General features: G+C 42.7%; 1 protein-coding gene across 2 annotated transcripts in view; it reads right to left on the bottom strand.

Annotated features, from left to right (window-relative positions):
• Positions 1-19,622, bottom strand: part of itpr2 (inositol 1,4,5-trisphosphate receptor, type 2) — an 80,889-nt gene that overhangs the window by 14,200 nt on the left and 47,067 nt on the right. For both annotated transcript variants that reach the window (XM_033634213.2, XM_033634214.2), the window contains exons 38-55: positions 16,303-16,423; positions 15,810-15,997; positions 15,504-15,684; positions 14,454-14,707; positions 13,669-13,869; positions 13,459-13,569; positions 12,884-12,979; positions 12,651-12,770; positions 9,846-9,980; positions 9,504-9,696; positions 9,173-9,298; positions 6,901-7,076; positions 6,647-6,811; positions 4,805-4,988; positions 3,230-3,316; positions 1,464-1,585; positions 1,092-1,257; positions 831-991 (exon numbers count right to left, since the gene is read on the bottom strand). In XM_033634213.2, the coding sequence (XP_033490104.1) occupies positions 831-991; positions 1,092-1,257; positions 1,464-1,585; positions 3,230-3,316; positions 4,805-4,988; positions 6,647-6,811; positions 6,901-7,076; positions 9,173-9,298; positions 9,504-9,696; positions 9,846-9,980; positions 12,651-12,770; positions 12,884-12,979; positions 13,459-13,569; positions 13,669-13,869; positions 14,454-14,707; positions 15,504-15,684; positions 15,810-15,997; positions 16,303-16,423 (2,787 nt within the window). The remainder of the gene's footprint in view (positions 1-830; positions 992-1,091; positions 1,258-1,463; positions 1,586-3,229; positions 3,317-4,804; positions 4,989-6,646; positions 6,812-6,900; positions 7,077-9,172; positions 9,299-9,503; positions 9,697-9,845; positions 9,981-12,650; positions 12,771-12,883; positions 12,980-13,458; positions 13,570-13,668; positions 13,870-14,453; positions 14,708-15,503; positions 15,685-15,809; positions 15,998-16,302; positions 16,424-19,622) is intronic.

The following is a 19,622-nucleotide window of genomic DNA, read 5'->3' as shown; positions in this document are numbered from 1 at the left end:
AATTCAATGTCTGTCACCTGTTTATAATGCAAATTGTTCATTATAATGCCACCATTCTTATGCCCATCATGGCCAAATGTTAATCAAAAAATGTGCCATTGTGCTCCGAGGCTTCATTTGAATCCATTAACCTAACGGCAACACCTTTAGTTGCCCTTACATCCTTCAACTTCTTGTCTGTGTGTCAGTGCAGCAAGTTGGTGCATTGATGATAATAGAGCTGGACTGGGTTTAATTACTATTTAACCACACTGTGTCCCAGCAGGTTAGGAGCTCAGCATAGTGAAGACTACCTGAGCACAGAGACCCATCTCTCTCCAGCAGCGAGGGGGAAGGAGAATAAATTGGGATGCTTGGCACAGGCCTAGAGGCTCAGTCTCATTTTTTTCGATCGCTCGTCTGCTGCTGTAGAGGCTCACGCTTCTCTAGCACACTGTGCAAGTCTGCAAAGTAAGGAAGGCTGCAAAACTTTAAGTCTCCAACACTGAGACATCTGTATGCTGACTGGTGCGGCTCGCCAGCAAAATATGAATTAGGGGGGTGAAATGAATGTGTTTGTTTGTCCATATGTTCCTGGAATAATAAACAAAATCTCTGGGGCTTGGGTGTGTTTATGTACTTCTGTGTCATCTTAAAAAAAATGTGCAGTGCAGTCTCATATTCCCTCGTATATTATCTTGCAAACACAAAATTAAAGTGCTTGACTGTAATTTGAGCTACAGTATTTTGATGACAGAGCAGCCTGGTGTGATGCAACATTTTAGGTGCATAGAACAATACAAAGGTCTTGTGTGACCATTTCCTGTGTGTGTGCTGTTTGGTCTACTCACCGCAATCATCTGGGCCACGTAGCTCTCAGGGCCGGTGTACTCAGTCGGATCCTTCACCCTCACCAGAACCAGGAAGTAAAGGTAATGCCACATGTTGTGTTCAGATTTGATGTGCTCCTCGAAGGACACTGTTTTGTTGTCAAATTTGTCCCTCTCCAACCCTGCAAGACGTTAGCTTAATTTAACACAAGTTGTTCCAAATATAACTCTTCTTCACTTCACTATCACTTGCATGTACTACTGGGTGAACCACATACGCACCACAAATGAAGCAGGTGGTTTTCAGGATCTCCTCCTTCCTTTGCTTCTCACTCCTCAGGTCAGCGAAGGTGTCGATGATGACACCAAAGATGAGGTTAAGAACGATGATGATAACGACGAAGAAGAACAGAAGGTCGTAAACCACTCGGGCTGCAAACAGAGGCTCCTGGATGGTCCGGGGAAAATATGGAGAAAATGCATCACTTAACTGTCACCATCACTACAACTCTTTCTCTTTTTTTTTTATCTTAAACAGAAGCTGATGCAGCACAAATGCCATTGATGTAAAGTTCAAGTCATTAGAAACGGACATAACATTGCAGAAAGTATAAAAAAATGATCTTATACATGTTTGTTTTGAGACTGTCTTACCTCTTTGGAGGGTCTCCTGAGAACGTCTCCCACCCCTCCTCCATTACGTAGTCCCTGGTTCAACACTGTGATTATACACATGAGCAGAGTTTCGCACACCAGCTCCGTCCCGTCGTCTTCATCTATAACCAGACACACATAAATTAAGAGAAAATGCAAAAAAACAGTAGACAACAAGGGTGAATGTTCAGTATTGGCTTCTTATTAAGGATAGACCGATACATCGGCCGGCCGATATATCAGGCCGATATTTGAGTTTTTTACTTGTATCGGCATCGGCCGATATGCGCGTGGGTTCACGGATTTATTTTTCCCTGGCACTTTTTTTCATTTGAAAGTATGTGGTTAAGTTGAACAAAGCTGTTGAATCCTACTGTGTACAGTAGTTGTTGTTTTATTTATGCTTCAGCTTAAATATTTGTTTATTTTAGAAAGACATTACTGGAAGATTTAAGAGCACTGAACTCTTTTTTTATTTGAATGTATAATAATAATAATAATAATAATAATAATATTCTACCTGTTCTACCTCAACTTTCCATCTTGTTTTAGTATTTTTTACTGTTCAATAAATGTTTCTTATTTTAAACTTGAGACCTGTAATATTTGTTATCATTGTGTCATTTTTTTGATGTAAATTGAGGGAGCAAAAGCAGTATCGGCCCCAAATATCGGCTCAAGAAAATCGGCAGTCCATAATCGGTCATCGGCTAAGGGTGATGGAAAAAAATCGGTATCGGCATCGGCCCTAAAAAATCCATATCGGTCTATCCCTACTTCTTATCATCTACATTTGTATCCCAACTATATACAACACCTCTGTTTTTTGATTTTTCTTAACAATAATTCCTCCCAAGATCCCAATCTAATCAAGCATCCATTGGATTATAAGTGTCAAGTGGCACCTACATAATAGCCAGGAGTCAGGACCAAAGGTTACACTACAGAACACTGCATTGTATTAAGATTATCACAGCTGTACGGTGTTTAACACAACCTCCAACATCTGACTTAATTTTTCAAATCACCAAACTGAATTCAACTGAACTGAGTTAAATGAAACTGAACAAAGAGTGTGTGAAAGATTTTAAGGACACCTAAGTTCAAGTTCAGGAGAGAAAAAAAATGTTATTCAAGTGCAGTCTGACCTAATTCAAAAAATTATCACTCAGCTGACTCTCATAACTCACTGATAATAAAACACCTTGTCATGGGAACAGCTGCTAATGGTGTGACTAAAGATCAGATGGATACCTTCAACTCCCTCGCCTCCTCAAATGTGAAAATAAAACAGAGCAAAATGAGAAGAATTAAAGCTCAATAAAGTCTTATTCATATCTTATATTAAATGTACAAACACTGTAAATAGAAAATGGCATGCACAGCACGACTGCTGAGGAGAAAGAGGAGGTGAGGGATGTGGATGAGATCACGTGTGTGCCCCTATGGTGCAGGTGATCGAGGGAGATGCAGGAACACAAACAGGAGTGTGAGTCACCCCCTCTGCCTCATCAACTTTCTTTGTGTGTGTGCGTGTGTGTGTGTGTAACAGTGTATGACTGTGTGTGCATGTCTCAGTGTGTGCGTCTGTGTATGAGTAACCTTTCAGGAACTGACTACTGCCGGAAAGGTAAAGTACACACCCACACCTCGGTCAAACCACAAACTCTTAAAATGTGTCCACTCAGCAGTTCATAATGGGCGGGAAATAAAATAAAATAAATTAAAAATGTAATTTAATTTAATCTGATTTGATCAAAACTTACCAGGCACAGGTTTAGGTGTTGAAACAGGGCAGCTATCTTTCATACATGACTCAGCGGCTCCATTGTTACTCATTAAATCCCTTTTTCCTTTTTAAAGAAAGAAAAAAAGAGAAAAAGGGGAAATTATGTGAGGTTGATTAATGATAACAGCACCGATAATTTACAAATGAAAGAAGATGATTAAATTGTGCTCCAGCATTAAAACTCCTTCCCGCTTATTCTCGTCAGCACCGGTAAAATCAGCAAGAAAGATATAGTCAGACGTTATGTAAACTGAGGCAGCAGCTGCTGGGTGGGCGGTGAAGTGTTGCTGAAAAAACCTGAACAAATCATTTGCACATCGGCAAAGCCCTGAGCAGCAGAGGAGCTGTGCTTGAGTGTGATCGGCTCAGGCAGACAGGCAGAAGGAGAACTGTACACCTGGGCCAGAGTGTCACCGAAAGGGCCTTCTTCCCTGACAGGCTGGAGGACAGAGGGCAAGGCTGGGGGACAAGAGGCAGAGAAAGAAGAAGAAGAAGAGTGGAGGGGACGGGGGGGCAGAGGCGGGGCACAGGGTCACAGCCCAGAGGCAGCAGCAGTGTGGACAGGGTGCTCCTCAGCTTTGATGGAGCTCCGGTTGTGCCTCAGCTCACCCCACAGCTAACAGATAGACAGGCATGAGCCCAGCTGGTTACATAACCCACCACTGCTCTGCTGTGTCTGCTGCGCTCTATTCAGCAAAACACAGGATGGCGCGGCCACTAGGTTATGCAACAGGTGCACATGTGCTAGCAGGTTGTCTTCCTGACCGTCGGAGCACTGTGCCGGAGCTCATTAACACACCCACACTCTCCTCAGTGTTTTCAAAACATGTGCCTGAGTATGTATATACAGTATACGGTACATATCCTACAATTTTTTTCTGGCGAGGTGTGCAAACACTGATTCTACAATTTTTATTGAGACATATAAATCCAAAAGGGGAAAAGATTCAATGCAATGGATTCATGCTGAGCCAAAGAATCCTCTGATTATTGTCCTGATAATACACAAGTTTTTGTCAACAATGTTAAAGTGGCCCGTATGTAGAGCCACCAAATGCCTCGTCTGCCACATATCTTTCATTTTGCTTGAGGTTTGAAACTCATTAACTTCTAGGATGTATAATCTCATTAGAGTAGACAAAGAACGACACCTAGACATTTATGAGGGCATTGTAAAACAGTGTAAGTTTAGGACATGCTTGAGGTTAACTAAGATTAAATTCAGAAGCAGAGAGGCCACATCATACAGAAAATAGAGTGACAAATGGACATTTCAATGTATTTCAGGGACATTTAATGCAGTATAGACCTGACAGGAAACAAAGGGGGAAAGACGGGAGCTGACGTGCAACAAAGGTTCCTACCCAGACTAAAACACGGGACATCGCAGTTACTTGGGCATCATCTTAAAGCACTAGGACACCTTGTGAATGATACTTTTATTCTGCCAATTCAGAGTCAAGCTACACCAGGTAAAATCTACTTTACTTTGAAACTGTTCAAGTCACTGTACATGGCACAGTAAAACAATGACAGGTTAAGAAGTTCTTACCTGGTGCAGGAAGGCGGTCCACCTCCATGCGGAAGTCGTCCTTGAGGAAGAGGAAGCCAATGATGGAGAAGAAGTAGACGAGGAAGATGGCCAGAACAGCTGTCAGAATAATAGAGCGGCCATTCCTCGTCACGCTCTTAATCACATTGAGCAGCGTCTCCTCTCGGATCACCAGGTCGAACAACTGCGGGGGGAGATCAACATCAGCAAGTCATCAGCAAATAATTTATTCAGAACAACTGCTCTCACACAATGGAAAGGTTTATCTCTGAAGTGCTACGCTGATTAATCAGTTACAATTAGCAATGTGCATTTTAAGTAATTTCCATATTTGAGTGCTTGTATTGAATTATTACAGAGTACTCCAAATAACAAACAAAAGAATGTAACAACAGAGTCGGAAATGAACACCCAAGCAAAAATGTGATTAGGGGTTAGGGTTACCTTCTTTTCTGTGTTGCACAGACTATAGGGATTAGCTTTGATATGCAAGTACTTCCAAACATCACTCTTATACCTGGTCCCCTTTCTGCATGTAACAATAGATCAAGTGATGTCTGACTAAAAACGTTGAAGGCTATCGTAGGCTGTGCAGATCTATTGTTTTTGCTATACTAGTCCATACCCATTGGTAGCTTTGTCACCTTCTACCTATGCCAATCCTCAATCCCTATGTGCAGTTTCACATAGACTGACCACGTCAGTGAGTAGAAAAACATGGGACAGACAGAATGACTGACTGACAGAATGACACACTGACAGTTTCTGTGATTATGTACAGCATACCATACCATGACGTAGTCATACCAAAAATTAGAAAAAACAAACATTGGGCCACAGGTGGAGCCACAGCGATCGGTCGCATTTTAGCCATTTTTAAGCATTTTTCTGCTGTTATAGAGCCACCCAGTTGCCAATTAGAGTTACATTTCTCCAGTCACCTTGAGGCGTCGTGTTCTACATATCTACCAAGTTTAGTAAAAATCGATATGGCGGTTAGGCCTAGTGAAGAAATTAGCTCTCTAGCGCCCCCATTTTGTTTGATCGGGTTAATAATGGAGGGGTCCCCTCAGATTATGTGTGGTCATATGCCTACAAAGTTGCGTGGTGATCGGTGAAACCCTTGAGATGTTATACACCTTTATGTGATGAGCCACGCCCTCTGCAATATTCATTGCCTTATAGAAGCTCAGTTTTAGTAAGTTTTCCAACTTTTGCCAAGAGGGAACTTTAGATATTGGTCCCTAGATTATGTTCACTGAGTTTCATGCAGATCGGTCAAACTTCCTAGGAAGAGATCGATTTGAAGTGTTTTTCAAGAAATTCAAAATGGTGGAAAATCTATAGAACTGGAAGTTATGGGTTCTTGAGGCAAATTTGTTCCTCATGAGGAGAGGCATCTCTGTGCAAAGTTTCATGTCTCTATGACGGGGGGCGGTTATGAGATATGCCCATTCAAAGTTTGCAATTTCAATCGGTTGCTATAGCGCCCCCCTTTGGCCAATTGATGTAATATTGCTTCATTCGCATCCTCCCATGACCCTCTACCACTGTGCCAAATTTCACATGGATTGACCAAGTCAGTCAGGAGAAAAACGTGGAACAGAGACATAGACACACACACACAGACAGAGTTTTCATCATTATATAGTAAGATAGATCTGGGCGCATATTCATAGGTAGCAGTTACATCACTACATCCTGTCCAAAAATTGAAAAAAGTGATGACTGTATATGTTAAATGAATACTGGCATCCAAATCGAGTGCTCGAGTACTCAAGTACTCAAGACAACCCCCCAGTCACAGAGTAATGGAGCTGAAATGTGTGAGAGATTTCTTACCAAGAAGCTGTAGAAGAACTCGTGCACAAAGAGGCCCAGGACGCAGATGATGGCATAGCTCAAATGGTAGATGAAGAGCATGTCCATAACCACTGCTTTGTAGCCTCGAGTGAACGTCCCCTGGTTGCCCACAAAACTTACGAGAAAGACTAACTTGTTGAACAGCTGAAAGAGAAGAAAACAAGGCTCAGTGATGAAATAAGAGTCAACAGTGGAGAAAGGACATGTCCCCCGACAACACCTCCATTACTTACATTGACAGTACCCAGCAATAACAGAGCAGGACCGAGGCCCATAGTGTAGATGGCACGTAGAATGAGGGAGACCAGGAAGAACAGGATGCCCCACGGCTTGGGTAAGACAGGAAGTAATGTGGTGGACACCCCCAACGCCACCCACAGGGAGATATTCCAGAACGGGGACAAGGTGCCTGAACAGAAGAATCAAGCATAAATCAGAGGTACCACACAGCAGTGCTCTGAAACGTTGCGGCATTTCTCTTATGAATTATTCACCTGAGCGAAGAGCTTAACTTAGCACAACACAATCAGAGGCAACACTTTAAAATGTCAAACAGTGGTCCGTGGGGACCCTAAGCTTCATCACTCAGAACAGCTTCTTCAGCTCGCACTGTAAACCGCCAAACTGAAGCTGGAGATTCTTTAGGAAACTGCGCCGTCCTGATGATTTATTGATTTAAGAGGCTTTCAGGAAAACACTTACGTGTGGGGCAAAAGAACCACGTGTGTTCATGTTTTAGCGAGGCTTTAACGATCTGATAAATGAAAAAATACTACGTTCCTTTAAAACTCTCCAACAAAGGTGTCTTCAGTTAACCTGTCCGATTAGGTGAAGCTGGACGGAGCTACACAGGGAATCACATGAGGTCACCAACCTCAACATCCATAATAAAAACGATTAAAGTCTAAGTTGTTGACAGTGAGGGAGAGTTCAGCGAAGCACGTTCTGTACAAGCAGACATTGTCCTGAACAGAAGTCTAATCAGGCGAATAAGTGGAAACACCTGTGAGGGTGAACTACGGGTGTGTGGGCCTTTAAATAAACACAACCTCAGGTGACACGGGAGAGCTGTTTTCAAATGCAAACACAAAGTGAAATCAAGTCCCTAAAACAAGAGGTCTTTTCACAGCGGATACTTTGACTGGTCATAGTTGGAGAAGCACTGATAACATTATCAATGTCTCTGTTAAATAAAGTGTTGTTTACATGCACACTAACATTCTCCTGTTATTCTGAAGATGGATAGTTTGAATTTGATACAGGTCATGTAAACAGTATATTCCATTTGGATTTTCCGAATTAGACATTTTCTGATTAAGACACGTGGGATATGCCAATATTATTCGGGTTTTAGGAGCATTCTTTGGAAATGTATACAGTGTATTCAGAATAGTTTGCTACACATAGCCTCTGGCCTGTTTCTGGTCAGCTCTGCCTGTTGTACACAAACTTGCCATAAGTTTGCAAGGCCTTGGGGTGGAGATGCACGCCCCCAAAGAAAAGCCCACACTTCTGGTCAAAAGGAGGAACACACCAACTTTAAAACATTATGAAAGACTTGTACATAAACAGGGTTTGGGATATACGCGAATATTTCAAGGAGGCAGTTGAAAAAATGAAAGATGGAGGCTGTGTTCGCATGGCTGAACAAGTCTGCCACCAGTGGAATCCTATTATGATGCAAAGAAGCAAAATGTCACAAGCTGTTCCAGCCGTTCCACTTTTCCATGTGATAAATGATGTGTTTTGCTTATGGTGCTCTGCTGTGTGCTGGTGTTATGTGCCATACATGCCATACATGGCTGAATACTGTTATGTGTTGTATGTGTTTTTATGTTTGTTTGTTTTTTTTTATGGTGTATGCTTTTTATTTCTTTATTGTAGGGCAGCAATACTTGTGCAACTCCTGGGTCCAAGATAAATTTCCCTGTGGGGACAAAGAATATCGTATCATACTGCATCGTATCATATCGCATCACATCGTATTGTATCGTATAGTATCGTACAGTACTGTATTGCACCGCACCACATCACATCGCGTCACATCACATTGTATCGTATCTTCTGGACCAATATTGTAAGTCAGCAATACTTGTGTAGCTCCTGAGTCCAGGACAAATTTCACTGTGGGTAAAAAGTATTGTACCGTATCGCACCACATCACATCGCATCGTATTGTATTGCATTGCACTGTACAGTACCGTATCACATCGCATCGCATCGCATCGCATCGTATCATATTGTAATCAGAGTATAAATGGCTGTATATAAATGGGAATATTAGTGGAATATTAATTTTCATTAGCCATGTCAACAGCTAAGTAGGAGTATTGTCTTTTTCAGAATACAGGCAAAAAAATTTTTAAATTATTTACACCTGTATTTTTCCTGATGTGACATGTCAAAATGTCTTCTTTGAAAAGGCCTATGTACTGGCCTGAGTATCATGATGTAAGAGACTTTGTAAACTCTTTAAAAATAAATTAATAAATCAGAAATCCTCACCCTCGTCTCCGTCATCACCAAAGGGGTAGAATACAGCCACAGCGATGTTGAGCAAACATGCCAGGTAGAAGGAGATGCTCCCCCAAAGAGAGATGTGGCGCGAGAACCAAAACAGAGCCTTATTTTCTGCACAAACAGAACAGGAAGCATAAGTACAGGGACACAAACTCACCACACAGACACACAAAGTTGCTGCGGGCCCTTCAATTTATTCTGGAAATAACAATAACCAGACACTCTGGATGATAATCATGATTTACCATCCTGCAGCCTGCCCTGGCTGCCACCATCATTATTTTGCAAGTGCTGGATTCAGAATGTAAAGACTTACTGCGGATCTTCTTCTGCCACCTCATCTCGTTGTAGAGGTTGTCAAACTGCTGGAAGAAGTCGTTAACCTTGCTGCCCTGGTCGTCTCTCTCTGTGGTGGTGAACACACGCACTTTGGACTCCTCCGTGAGGTACTCGCAGATGTTAGGGACTGGAAATACTATCTGCTCCATGGTGCGGTCGTGACGCACAATCTGGTGAACAGATGTTAAGTAAATTGTCATTATGGGTTTATAGATTTACATTTTTTTAATGACGAGATAAGAAATCTGTGATGTGCTTGGTAAATAAAGTTTCAAAGATTCAGAGGATAAATGGATGAAGTGATGATGATGAGGGTTACCTCTATCTGAGCTGTGTGATTGGCGTAGTAATGGAGGGCATCGTCCTTCTCAGTGTCAGAATCCACACATGACCCTGGCCCAAACGCCGACCCTGGCCTCAGGCTCTGCTGCAGCATCTTATTGTGTCGGGCCAGCTAGCATCCAAAAACAAAATGACTTATTTATTTAATTTTTAGCTGCGACTGGCAGCTCTATAGGTCCCGCTTTGATCAGTCGGTCCTCAGAAACTTTCCAGCCATTTGGTGGCCACAGTTTTTGCACTAAGAAGCTGTGATTTTGCATAGAGGTCAAGTGTGTGTGTGTGATGATTGTGTTTGAGTTCATGCCAATTGGCAAAACGGAGGGGGGGGCATATAATAAAAATTCACATAACTGCCAAATGGATTCACAGACTTCCACAAGATTTTGTGAAAAGACTGGTCTTGAGCCAAAGGACAGCTGGTTAACTGTTCATGCTGGTAAAAAACTCATGAAGCAGTTGTCATAAGGAGGTGTCAACTAGTGACAAGTGGTTGTGAGGTTGTGTGTGTGCATGCATAAACACAAGGATGCATGCACATATGTGGTCAAAGTCGAAGGTGGGACCAAATTTTTGTTCTGAAAGTCACAAAGTTAAGTCTGAAATCAAGACAGGCGAGTCCCAAGTCAAGATAAGCAGTCCCGAGTAAAGTCCAAAGACCTGAAGTATGAGTTTGGAGTTCTTAACAAGTCATGATGTGCTGTTAAACAAATGTAATGCCAATATTAAATTTACAAAAATCATGGATGCTTTTTTAAAATTTGCATTGGTTTGTGAAAACAAGTTTGTTAAAAAGTTGCTCAGCTGTTAGGCTAACATTAGCTAAGCTCACTAACTATGTTAATATCAGCCTCAACTTACTGTCCTTTGTGCAACTTCGAATGTCGACTGAAGGTGGAAGTTGTGGCGTCATGGTTTGTAATTTCTGACCCACATGTTTTGCAGACTGCAATCTGTTTTTTGTTGACAAATGCATAGACTTTACATGTGAACAAACTTATATTTGGTATAATTTTTTCCCAACTTGTGCTCAGTAATGTAAGGTTGGTTCTTCATGGTTTCCAAACCAAGTGGATCTGGACAATTAACTTGCTGGGAATTAACAGCCTTGAGGCTCGTTAAATCAGGAAATGAATTCATCTGTGTTGCACTTTTTAAATAAGATACTTTTTAATCTTTGACCTTGAGGGAAGGTATCAAGTATTTTCAAGTCAAAAGGCTCAAGCCCAAGTGAAGTCACTGGTCACTGGTGTCATCGAGTCATTGGTGTTAAAGTGCAAGTCTTCTTTTATTTTGTCAAGTTGAGTCTGAAGTCATCAAGTATGTGACGCGAGTCTCACTCAAATCCAAATCATGTGCCTCGAGACCAAACCTCTGGTCACGGCTATCGCGAATTTGCACTTGTTAACTTACACTGAAAAGCTTTGTGCCAATAATAACAATAACAGTCTATGATTCCCAAGCCTAATTACATCTTGTGACACAATGCTTTAAATATGGACATATTAGACCACTTAATGAGAGTAAAAACAAGATGATGCAACTTGACATGAAAATAGAAGACAGAAGAGGAAAAAAGACAAATAATGGACAAGTAGGATACATTTACGGATATCTGGTCAAAGTAGAACGAGTACATTACACTCCAAAGACAAGACTTTACATGAAGACACTTATGTAACTTATCCATAATGCCCTTCCACTCTGTTCTATGTATATACTTCTGTTAGGTAATCTTGGATGCTTTAACCTGCAATAACTGTTTTTGTGACCACCCGGGAGCAGCAGAAAAAAAGTGTGAGCTCCACATTGGCATACCAACACCTTTTAATATATAGAATAGGTATAACTGCCAAACAGGGAAACAAATGGAGTCTTTGTAATTAACCTTCTGTAAATCCCATGACTGCCTGTAAAAAATATCTACAGTTGTTCACTGTCCTTATTTCTATGAACTACTGTTTATCATTCACTCTTGTTTATTTACTCATTATTCATTTCTTATCTTACACACCAATTATGGTGAATGGCAGCTGCCCTGAGGAGCAAATACCAGATAATATCTTCTAAAAGATACTTGATAAGCTTATATCTGAGTCTCTGTGCAATCAGCAGATATGTGTGCATGAGTGTCTGTGTGTTTTCACTGTCTGAGGTCAACAAAGAAAAGAAAACTAACAGTCGAACAGTCAAAAAAAAAAAAAAAGCCTTCCTTGTCATGATGAAACTAGTCTGCTGGTCGGACAAAAATACCCTGTTTGACACTTCAGCTCTAAAGAGGCAGAAGTGAAAACCCGCTAGACTCTGTCTGCCCTCTCTAAATGACGGACGTTAGAGACACACACACACACAAACACACACACACACACACACACACACACAATACAAATGCACTCTAAACGAGGCAAAGCACATTTGTTTAGTAATACAGAGACTAGCGCCTGCCTTAGTGAGCCTACAGCCTACCTGTCTGCACAACCAGTGTCACATCCTGAAAGCTAATTTTAGAAAACTGCCATAGCGACTCGTTCATAGAAGAGCGGTCTCTCATCATTTAGTGCAGAGGACACACTCACAAAGGAACATGCATGTGGACGCGCACACACACACACACACACACACACACACACACACACACACACACACACACACACACACACACACACACATTAGCTGTGTGCATGGCCCTGAGGTCAACAGAAGGTCAGACAGACGGAGAGGAAAAGAGAGGAAATGCAGTAATGTCTCCATCTCAGACAAAAACAAACTCAGGCATTTTCATTACCTGGTGGGCCAGAATGTAAATATTGTGTCCAACGTCTCTGGGCTTGATCTGGTCTCCAGCGCTGTCCTCCTCCTCCTCACTCTCCAGACCCTGGGCGTAGGCTTCCTTCATGACGTCCACCTGATGCGCAAAAATTAAGAAAGGTTACTGCAACTTAAAGTCTATTTACTAAGAAGTAGGTTGTACATGGGACTGAGCTATGCGTGTGTGTATTCATGCTGACAAAGACTCACCAGTTCAGTGGGTCTCATCTTGTAGAGAATCTTCTCTGCGTTCTCGCTGTCATGGCGGCTCTCCATGATAGCCAAGAGGAGTTTGGAGGCATTGTTCTACAACACAAGGCTCCACCAATGAGCTTTTACATGTTGATAAACTACAAAGTACAGAGCTGAGTAATGCAGGAAGTAATTTCTTGGTGGATGCTATTTTTTAGCAGAATCAACCCATCTGAAATGTTAGATTTTTATTGTTGAGTTATAAGATTGAAGCAGTCCAACAGCTAGATATAACAGGTAGCAGACATCAGCAGTTCTCACATGGAAAAAACAGAGCTGCAACACTTTTTCTAAACAAAAACATGGCTCCATTTATTCATTAAAATGTGCAGTTTTTGCTGTATTGCTTTTTTAAACACCGGGGAATGAGTCAGGCTCCCTCCGGTTGTCTTGTTTCTAGTTTCTAGTACTATAGCACTATAGGTAATTACTGCTATAAAGCAAACCATAAGTATTGCCATAGCAATGGCTTGCAGTGGCCGTGCATCATCGCGAGCAGCCTCTCAGGACTCTCGGATGCACCTGCTGCTCACCTTAAGCACCAGCACAAGGTCCAGCCGATGCTTCCCCAGGGGGTTGATGGAGTTGACAATCAGTGCTATAATAATGTCAATGCCATTTGACTCATGCTTGGCTATACAGCTCTGGAAAAATAAGAACGAATGTATGTTAGAAAGGACAAAATCCTCAGAAGAAGACTAAACCTTGTCATACCTAAATAAATTAACTTATCCTCCACCTACCTGGTTTTCATGGCAGGGTCCCTGGCAGTATTCTGTGATGGTTTCCAGCGTCTGGCGAACCAGGTCCACATTACTCTCATTGATATAAAGGCCAAGCAGCCCGAGGCCTCCAGTGGTGCTTCCACAAATACAGTCCAAGAACTGAAGAGTCTCACACACCAGATTGTAGTTTGTCTTGTTCGTCTGGTTGCGCAGAAAGTTCTGGATTCAGAGAAAGAAAACAGTCAATCGGCAGTCAATTTAAAGGAGCAGTGTGTAAGATTTGGGGGGATTCAGTGGCATCGAGCAGCGAGGACTGCAGATTGTGACCTGCTGTAACTTCTGCTGGGTATAATTCCTTCAGTGTTCATAGTTCAGGAAGTTTTTAGTGAAAGTCGAATTATCTGCAGAGGTCTCTTTTCATCCAATACAAATGGACTCAGTGATTTAATCCAGTAAAAACACTGAGTAAATTACTTTCACGTTATGTAATCTCTGTTTTTCCAATACTGCTCATTGTGGAGGGGCTGCTAACTACAGTGGACAACACGAAAATAGGAATGGCCCTATCTAGAGCCAGTGTTTGGTTTGTCTGCTCTAGGCTACTGTAGAAACACGGCGGTGCAACATGGCAATCTCCGTGGACAAGGACTCAGTCCCTATGTAGATACACAGATTCTTACACACACACACACACACACACAAAAAAAACGTATTGTATCATATTCCATTTCTGCCACTATATCACCCTAAATCCCACACCCTGGAACTTTGAGAGTAGATGGTCTCCAAAAAGAGACCAGTACCTGCAGGTCTGTGTTGTGGTTCTCACAGAGGAGCTGTAGGTAACGTAGGATTGGTTTCATGATGGTGATGGCTGGGCTCATCTGAGTTTCTTCAATAACCTCTTCGGCCCCAACTATCTCGCTGTTCTGGCCGAGGCCTTCGAGGTCGGGATCCAGCTCCTTTCTGAAGGCACAAAAGGCCTTTGAGGTCACTGAGGAGGCCTCCTTCAGCTGCCCTCGCATATCGTCCCTCATGAGAAGCCCTGAGTCTTTCCCTAGAGTACAGCATGCAGGAAAAAAGAGATATTAAAAAACAGGACGAGCTGTTAAATGATTGGACAGCACAGGGTCATTTTGCAGAAGATCTTTGTAAACGATGGAGGAAAACAAGCAGCATGCAAAAGGTTAGCATTTCAGATACAGATCAATGGCAGCTCTCACTTTGACACAAAGATATATTACAAAAGAAATGCAGACAACCCCCCCCTCTGACATGTGGGCAAATATTGAGTGGGGTTCTGTAGGATGGAAGTACCCGATCTTGATACAATGGCCTTTTGATAGGCTTGTGATGTGGGCTGTCACATGGCGTCTGACATGTGACTGCAGGACCTGGGAACAACAGTCTGCAGAGAGGTCAGCAGAGCAACAAAGATCATTCAGCATTTATTCTCCGCTATTGTTTAACCTCAAGGTCGAGCTCAACTTTAGGAGCATGCATACTGTAAAAGCGTTGAGGTTATCAAGTTTATATTTTAGAGTGTTTTTTGGCTTTTCACTCAGTCTAGACCTGTTTCTATGGAAATGCTGAGCTGTGTCTTGAGACATGACCCCACTGATTCAGTATGCCACTTTTAAATACTCATCTCTAGGTACAGCTGACATCATCGTCCAGGTGGTTCACTTTATATAAACCTTACTTTCAGCTTTGTTTTGACACAGCGGCTTGCTGCATGTTCCAGACATCAGAGGTGACAAGTGTCTTTTTGGCTGCACTCGAGAGCAAAGCCAAAGAGCAGTAGCTTGTTAGTTATAACTCAAAGGTTAAAATGCATCACTACTCGACTGTACCTTTCTTCAACCTGATGCTACTGACGTCACTGTCGTCGTCCCTTTTTCTGCAGCTGACCTCGAACATGTTGACGGACACGGTGGCTCGGATCTCTTGCTGGGCCAAACGCATGCGGTCGTAGAACACCTTGAAGAACCTCTCCGACTTCTTCTGCTTGTAGAGTTGGCTATAGAAGGAGTTCTTGGTGGGGGGGGGCAGAGAAGTAATCAACATAAATCTGAATCTGAATCTGTGAGTGTGCGCTCAAGGTTATAGCTGATCAGCGTGGACGGACATAATGATTTAAGTGTCTGTGATGCCCACACCTGTATCTGCGTGTTTCCGCCCTGGAGAAGGGCAATGCCCAGCAGGATGCTTTCCTCGAATACCCGGTCGTTCTTGGTGTTGACAATGAGATCAATCACCAGCTCTGATGTCCCAACGTTGTCCAGGAGACACTGGATCTCCACCACACTGCTGCCTGGCTTGTCAGAGTCCAGCATAGGAGAACCCCCTGCAGACATTGTGGAGCATTAACATTTAACATACATAACATATATACATGTACATGTATATATATATATATATATATATATATATACACTTATATGTACACATTTATGCACACGTATATATGTGTATACACACACATACATGTATTTTTTCTATGTGGTGCTTTAGGAATTGCTTTAACCAAAAGTCTTCGAGCGATTGTCAAGCAGCACTCCTCCTAAGAAGCTGTCATGTTAGCTGCTGTTGTTTCCTCTGCAGCGAGCAGTTATTGCAGTGTCTATTGGGTTTATTTGGGGTTCTCAGTACCTCCGGATGACGGCTTGACAAAGCCGCCAGATGAGCTGTTTCCACTCCCAAGCTCTGACTTGGAGAGAAGCTTTTGATTTCCAAAGTAGCGTGTGAGGAGGATCTTTCTTAACTCGTTTCCCTGTGGAGACAGAAATCATGATGTTAAATCCATATCACAGTCTGCGAGAGTATCAGCCTCAAACTAGGAAATTCACATTTTAGTCACATTTTTGAAAAAGTTGCATTTGTGAGCCTTAACTACTAAAATAACATCGAAATGAGGGACATGTTAGCAAATGTCCCATCCAAGAGAACATTTGTGGTGGGGTGTATCCACTGGCATGAAATCCGTCCAATCATCCAGACGAGAGGGCTGAGCAGATTTCATCTTACACCTAATTGGAATGATTGCCGTCATCTCATGATGCATTTCTTTCTTGATGGGAGCAATGGCTTCCAGGATGACAATGCTCTTATCAACAAAGAAATTGGAGCCTCTCATTGAAAAGCGTGACAATAATATTGTTGTCCAATAAGTAGACACTAACAGAGCATTTATAAAAGACTCTGAGATGGCAGCCGAGACAGAAAAAGATACGGTTGTTACAACTAGTGAATTTTCTTTCTTCTGTCTTAAGCTTGAGACCATAGGTGGAAATTTTAATATCAATTTAAACTTCACATGGATGTCTGTGAGTGTGGCAACTGCATTCAGTGAGTGGACAAAGAACAGAGTTGGAAATAACAAAAACTCTGACAAAATGAAAAGGAATTGAAAAATACAGATACAGAAGCACTGTAGTGAAAAGTGATTAAAAGAGATGATGCTTTATGTATACGCTCGCAAAACCAGCACCTGTGTTCTTCTAGCTACACATTTATTTAAGAGCTGTACATTTTTTTCAATCTCTCCCATCTCCGTGCATCTCTTGTGACATTTGACGCAGATAAACAGAAATGAGATTAAAGGATTCGTGGAGATAATCTCTCCACGGCAGTTGTGTAATCGAAGTGCGAAAGTGACTGACAGGTGGGTGACTTGCATTGTGCTCGTCACCACCTATTTTTATTGTGCTACAGGAGGAAGCGAAGGATGGATGGATGGATGAATGGCATATAAAGGATGTATGGACACTGCGGGTGGTCAGCATCAGTTTCTATGACAACAACTCAAACTGGCCTTGTTTTGATGTCACCTCACCTCCGTCATTATTGATCAACAGAGAGGAAGGATGGATGAATAGTTGGTAAACAGATCAATCTAAGGGTAGAGCAAAAGGATGAATGGATGGAGGGGAGCCACCTGTGGTTTCTATGGAAACGTGTTAGTAGGACAATCAGCCTTCCGCTGAGGTACAGGTGGTGGACAAAACAAGAGAAACACCTGAAAATATTAGAGGTTTGCGGTTTTGATTAGGCTCATGCTGTGGTGGTGCTGAGGTGCCAATCCAAGTGATTAATCATTTTATCGATTCGTCTTTTATCAAGTAAAAAAGCAAAACATCTTCTGGCTCCTGCTTTTCTTTTTATTTATTGTGAATTAAATATCTTCAGAAATCTGTAGATGTAGATGTCATCAAATGTTTTCTGACATTATTTTCACTGAACGATTTATTGATTAATCAGATAATTATTAGTCAGACAATCGGTGTCGAAGTTAATGCAGTTTTCCCATGTTCAGCATACACAGTCATAAGTTTTAAACCTTTCCCTTTGTTACATTACATAATTTTTCAGACAGCGATTTTCTGGCCTCTTTGTCCTTTTGCAAGTTCCCTTATTATGATTGTCACACCTCTATTAAAGCTGACACATACTGCTAATTGCTATTCAGCTTAATATGACTCATTTGTGTAGCTGTCTTTGTAACCGTTGTTTACAGTAGTTGCTGGTGCATTGCAAACAGCGCAAAACTGCAATGTGGCACAGGAAAAAAAAGTCTCTGCTTAACACTGAAACTGATTTATCAAAGACAAACACTGGTCCCAATTGATGGTATATATCTTTTCAACAGCTCTCTAAACTGCACGATGAGCCAAAAGAGGCACCTCCACGCCTCGCCGTAAAGGCTGCCCGGCTACAGTCCAGCTGAAGAGCCTCAAACTAAGTGCACTGAAGAGTGAAGATGTGGAGGAGCACGTGCGGCTGATGCTCCCTGTGTCAGTAAACACTCCATCTCATCTGCAGTCAGCAGAGACACTTGTCTGCCTGCACTGTCTGGCTGAGCTGTCTCACAAACACACACACACACATGCACACGCACACACACACACACACACACACACACACACACACACACACACACACACACACTGCTTGAACTGAAGGTGAGGATCCATTGAGCTAGCCTCTCTCATTTCCACACACTAATGCACAGACACAATCTCAGTGCAACTACAAACTCAGCACTGTGCTTTGTAAGGAAGCATCCCGATGCACGCTCTTTGACTGATTGCAGATTGAATCATGTTTGACTTAACGTTTCCCCTTTTCTGACGGAGGACGTGACTCTCTAACACCAGTGAAAGAAACGCTCTGTGGGGGGGGAGTTGAAAAGAGGGTGGGGGTGACAGGTTTTTGCTCTTGTTCGCCTCCCTTCTGGGCGATGCAGTCTGCTGGCTAGGTCTGCAGAGAGGAAGGAGAGGAGAGGGGAGGAAGGATGGCGGTAGAGGAGAGTCAGCCCAGCCTGACTCATCTGCTTGCTGCTGCATTGACGAGAAAAAACTCCAGTCAGGTGATGTAAGAGCCACGAGAAAGAAGGAGAGATAGAAATAGAGGTAGAAGAACTGACAGAAGTAAGAGGAGGAGGAGGGAGGGGGGGAGTGGGGGTGAGGGAGAGGAGGAGAGGAACAAACAAAACCCAGCGAGGAGCAGACAGTCGTGGTGTTTTAAAATGTGCACCGGCACGCCACACTGCGGCTCTGGTGTCCAAGCTGGGGATGAGCTGCCGATCCCCACCTCCGGCATCCTCGCACCCCCCTCCCTCCCCCAGCCCCCTCGCAGCTCTGCTGTCTGCAGATTCCTCCGACTCCAGAGAGATGCATGGAGAAAAAGACAAAGACAAAGCCTGCCCTATGCTTCTTTAGGTGGTCTGAAAACTCTCACAGGCAGCGGAGGGCAGCACCAGCTGTGAACCAAGACAGGCAGTGCCAGGAACGGGCGGGGGAGACTTGAGCAGCTCAGGTCAGACAAGGTTGATTATAGCAGAGACTCAGGACACAGAGGAGGAGAATGTTACCCAAACAGTCGGGGGGGGGCAATAGTTTTCTTTTCTGTGTTACTTTCCCCCACAGCAGAAACCTGAGAGGGCTCTGTCTTTTGTAAACAGTGGGGAGCGC

The sequence above is a fragment of the Epinephelus lanceolatus genome, chromosome 5 (genome assembly GCF_041903045.1).
Source record: "Epinephelus lanceolatus isolate andai-2023 chromosome 5, ASM4190304v1, whole genome shotgun sequence".
Lineage (NCBI taxonomy): Eukaryota > Metazoa > Chordata > Actinopteri > Perciformes > Serranidae > Epinephelus > Epinephelus lanceolatus.
This window is presented reverse-complemented; position numbering and strand designations above follow the sequence as displayed.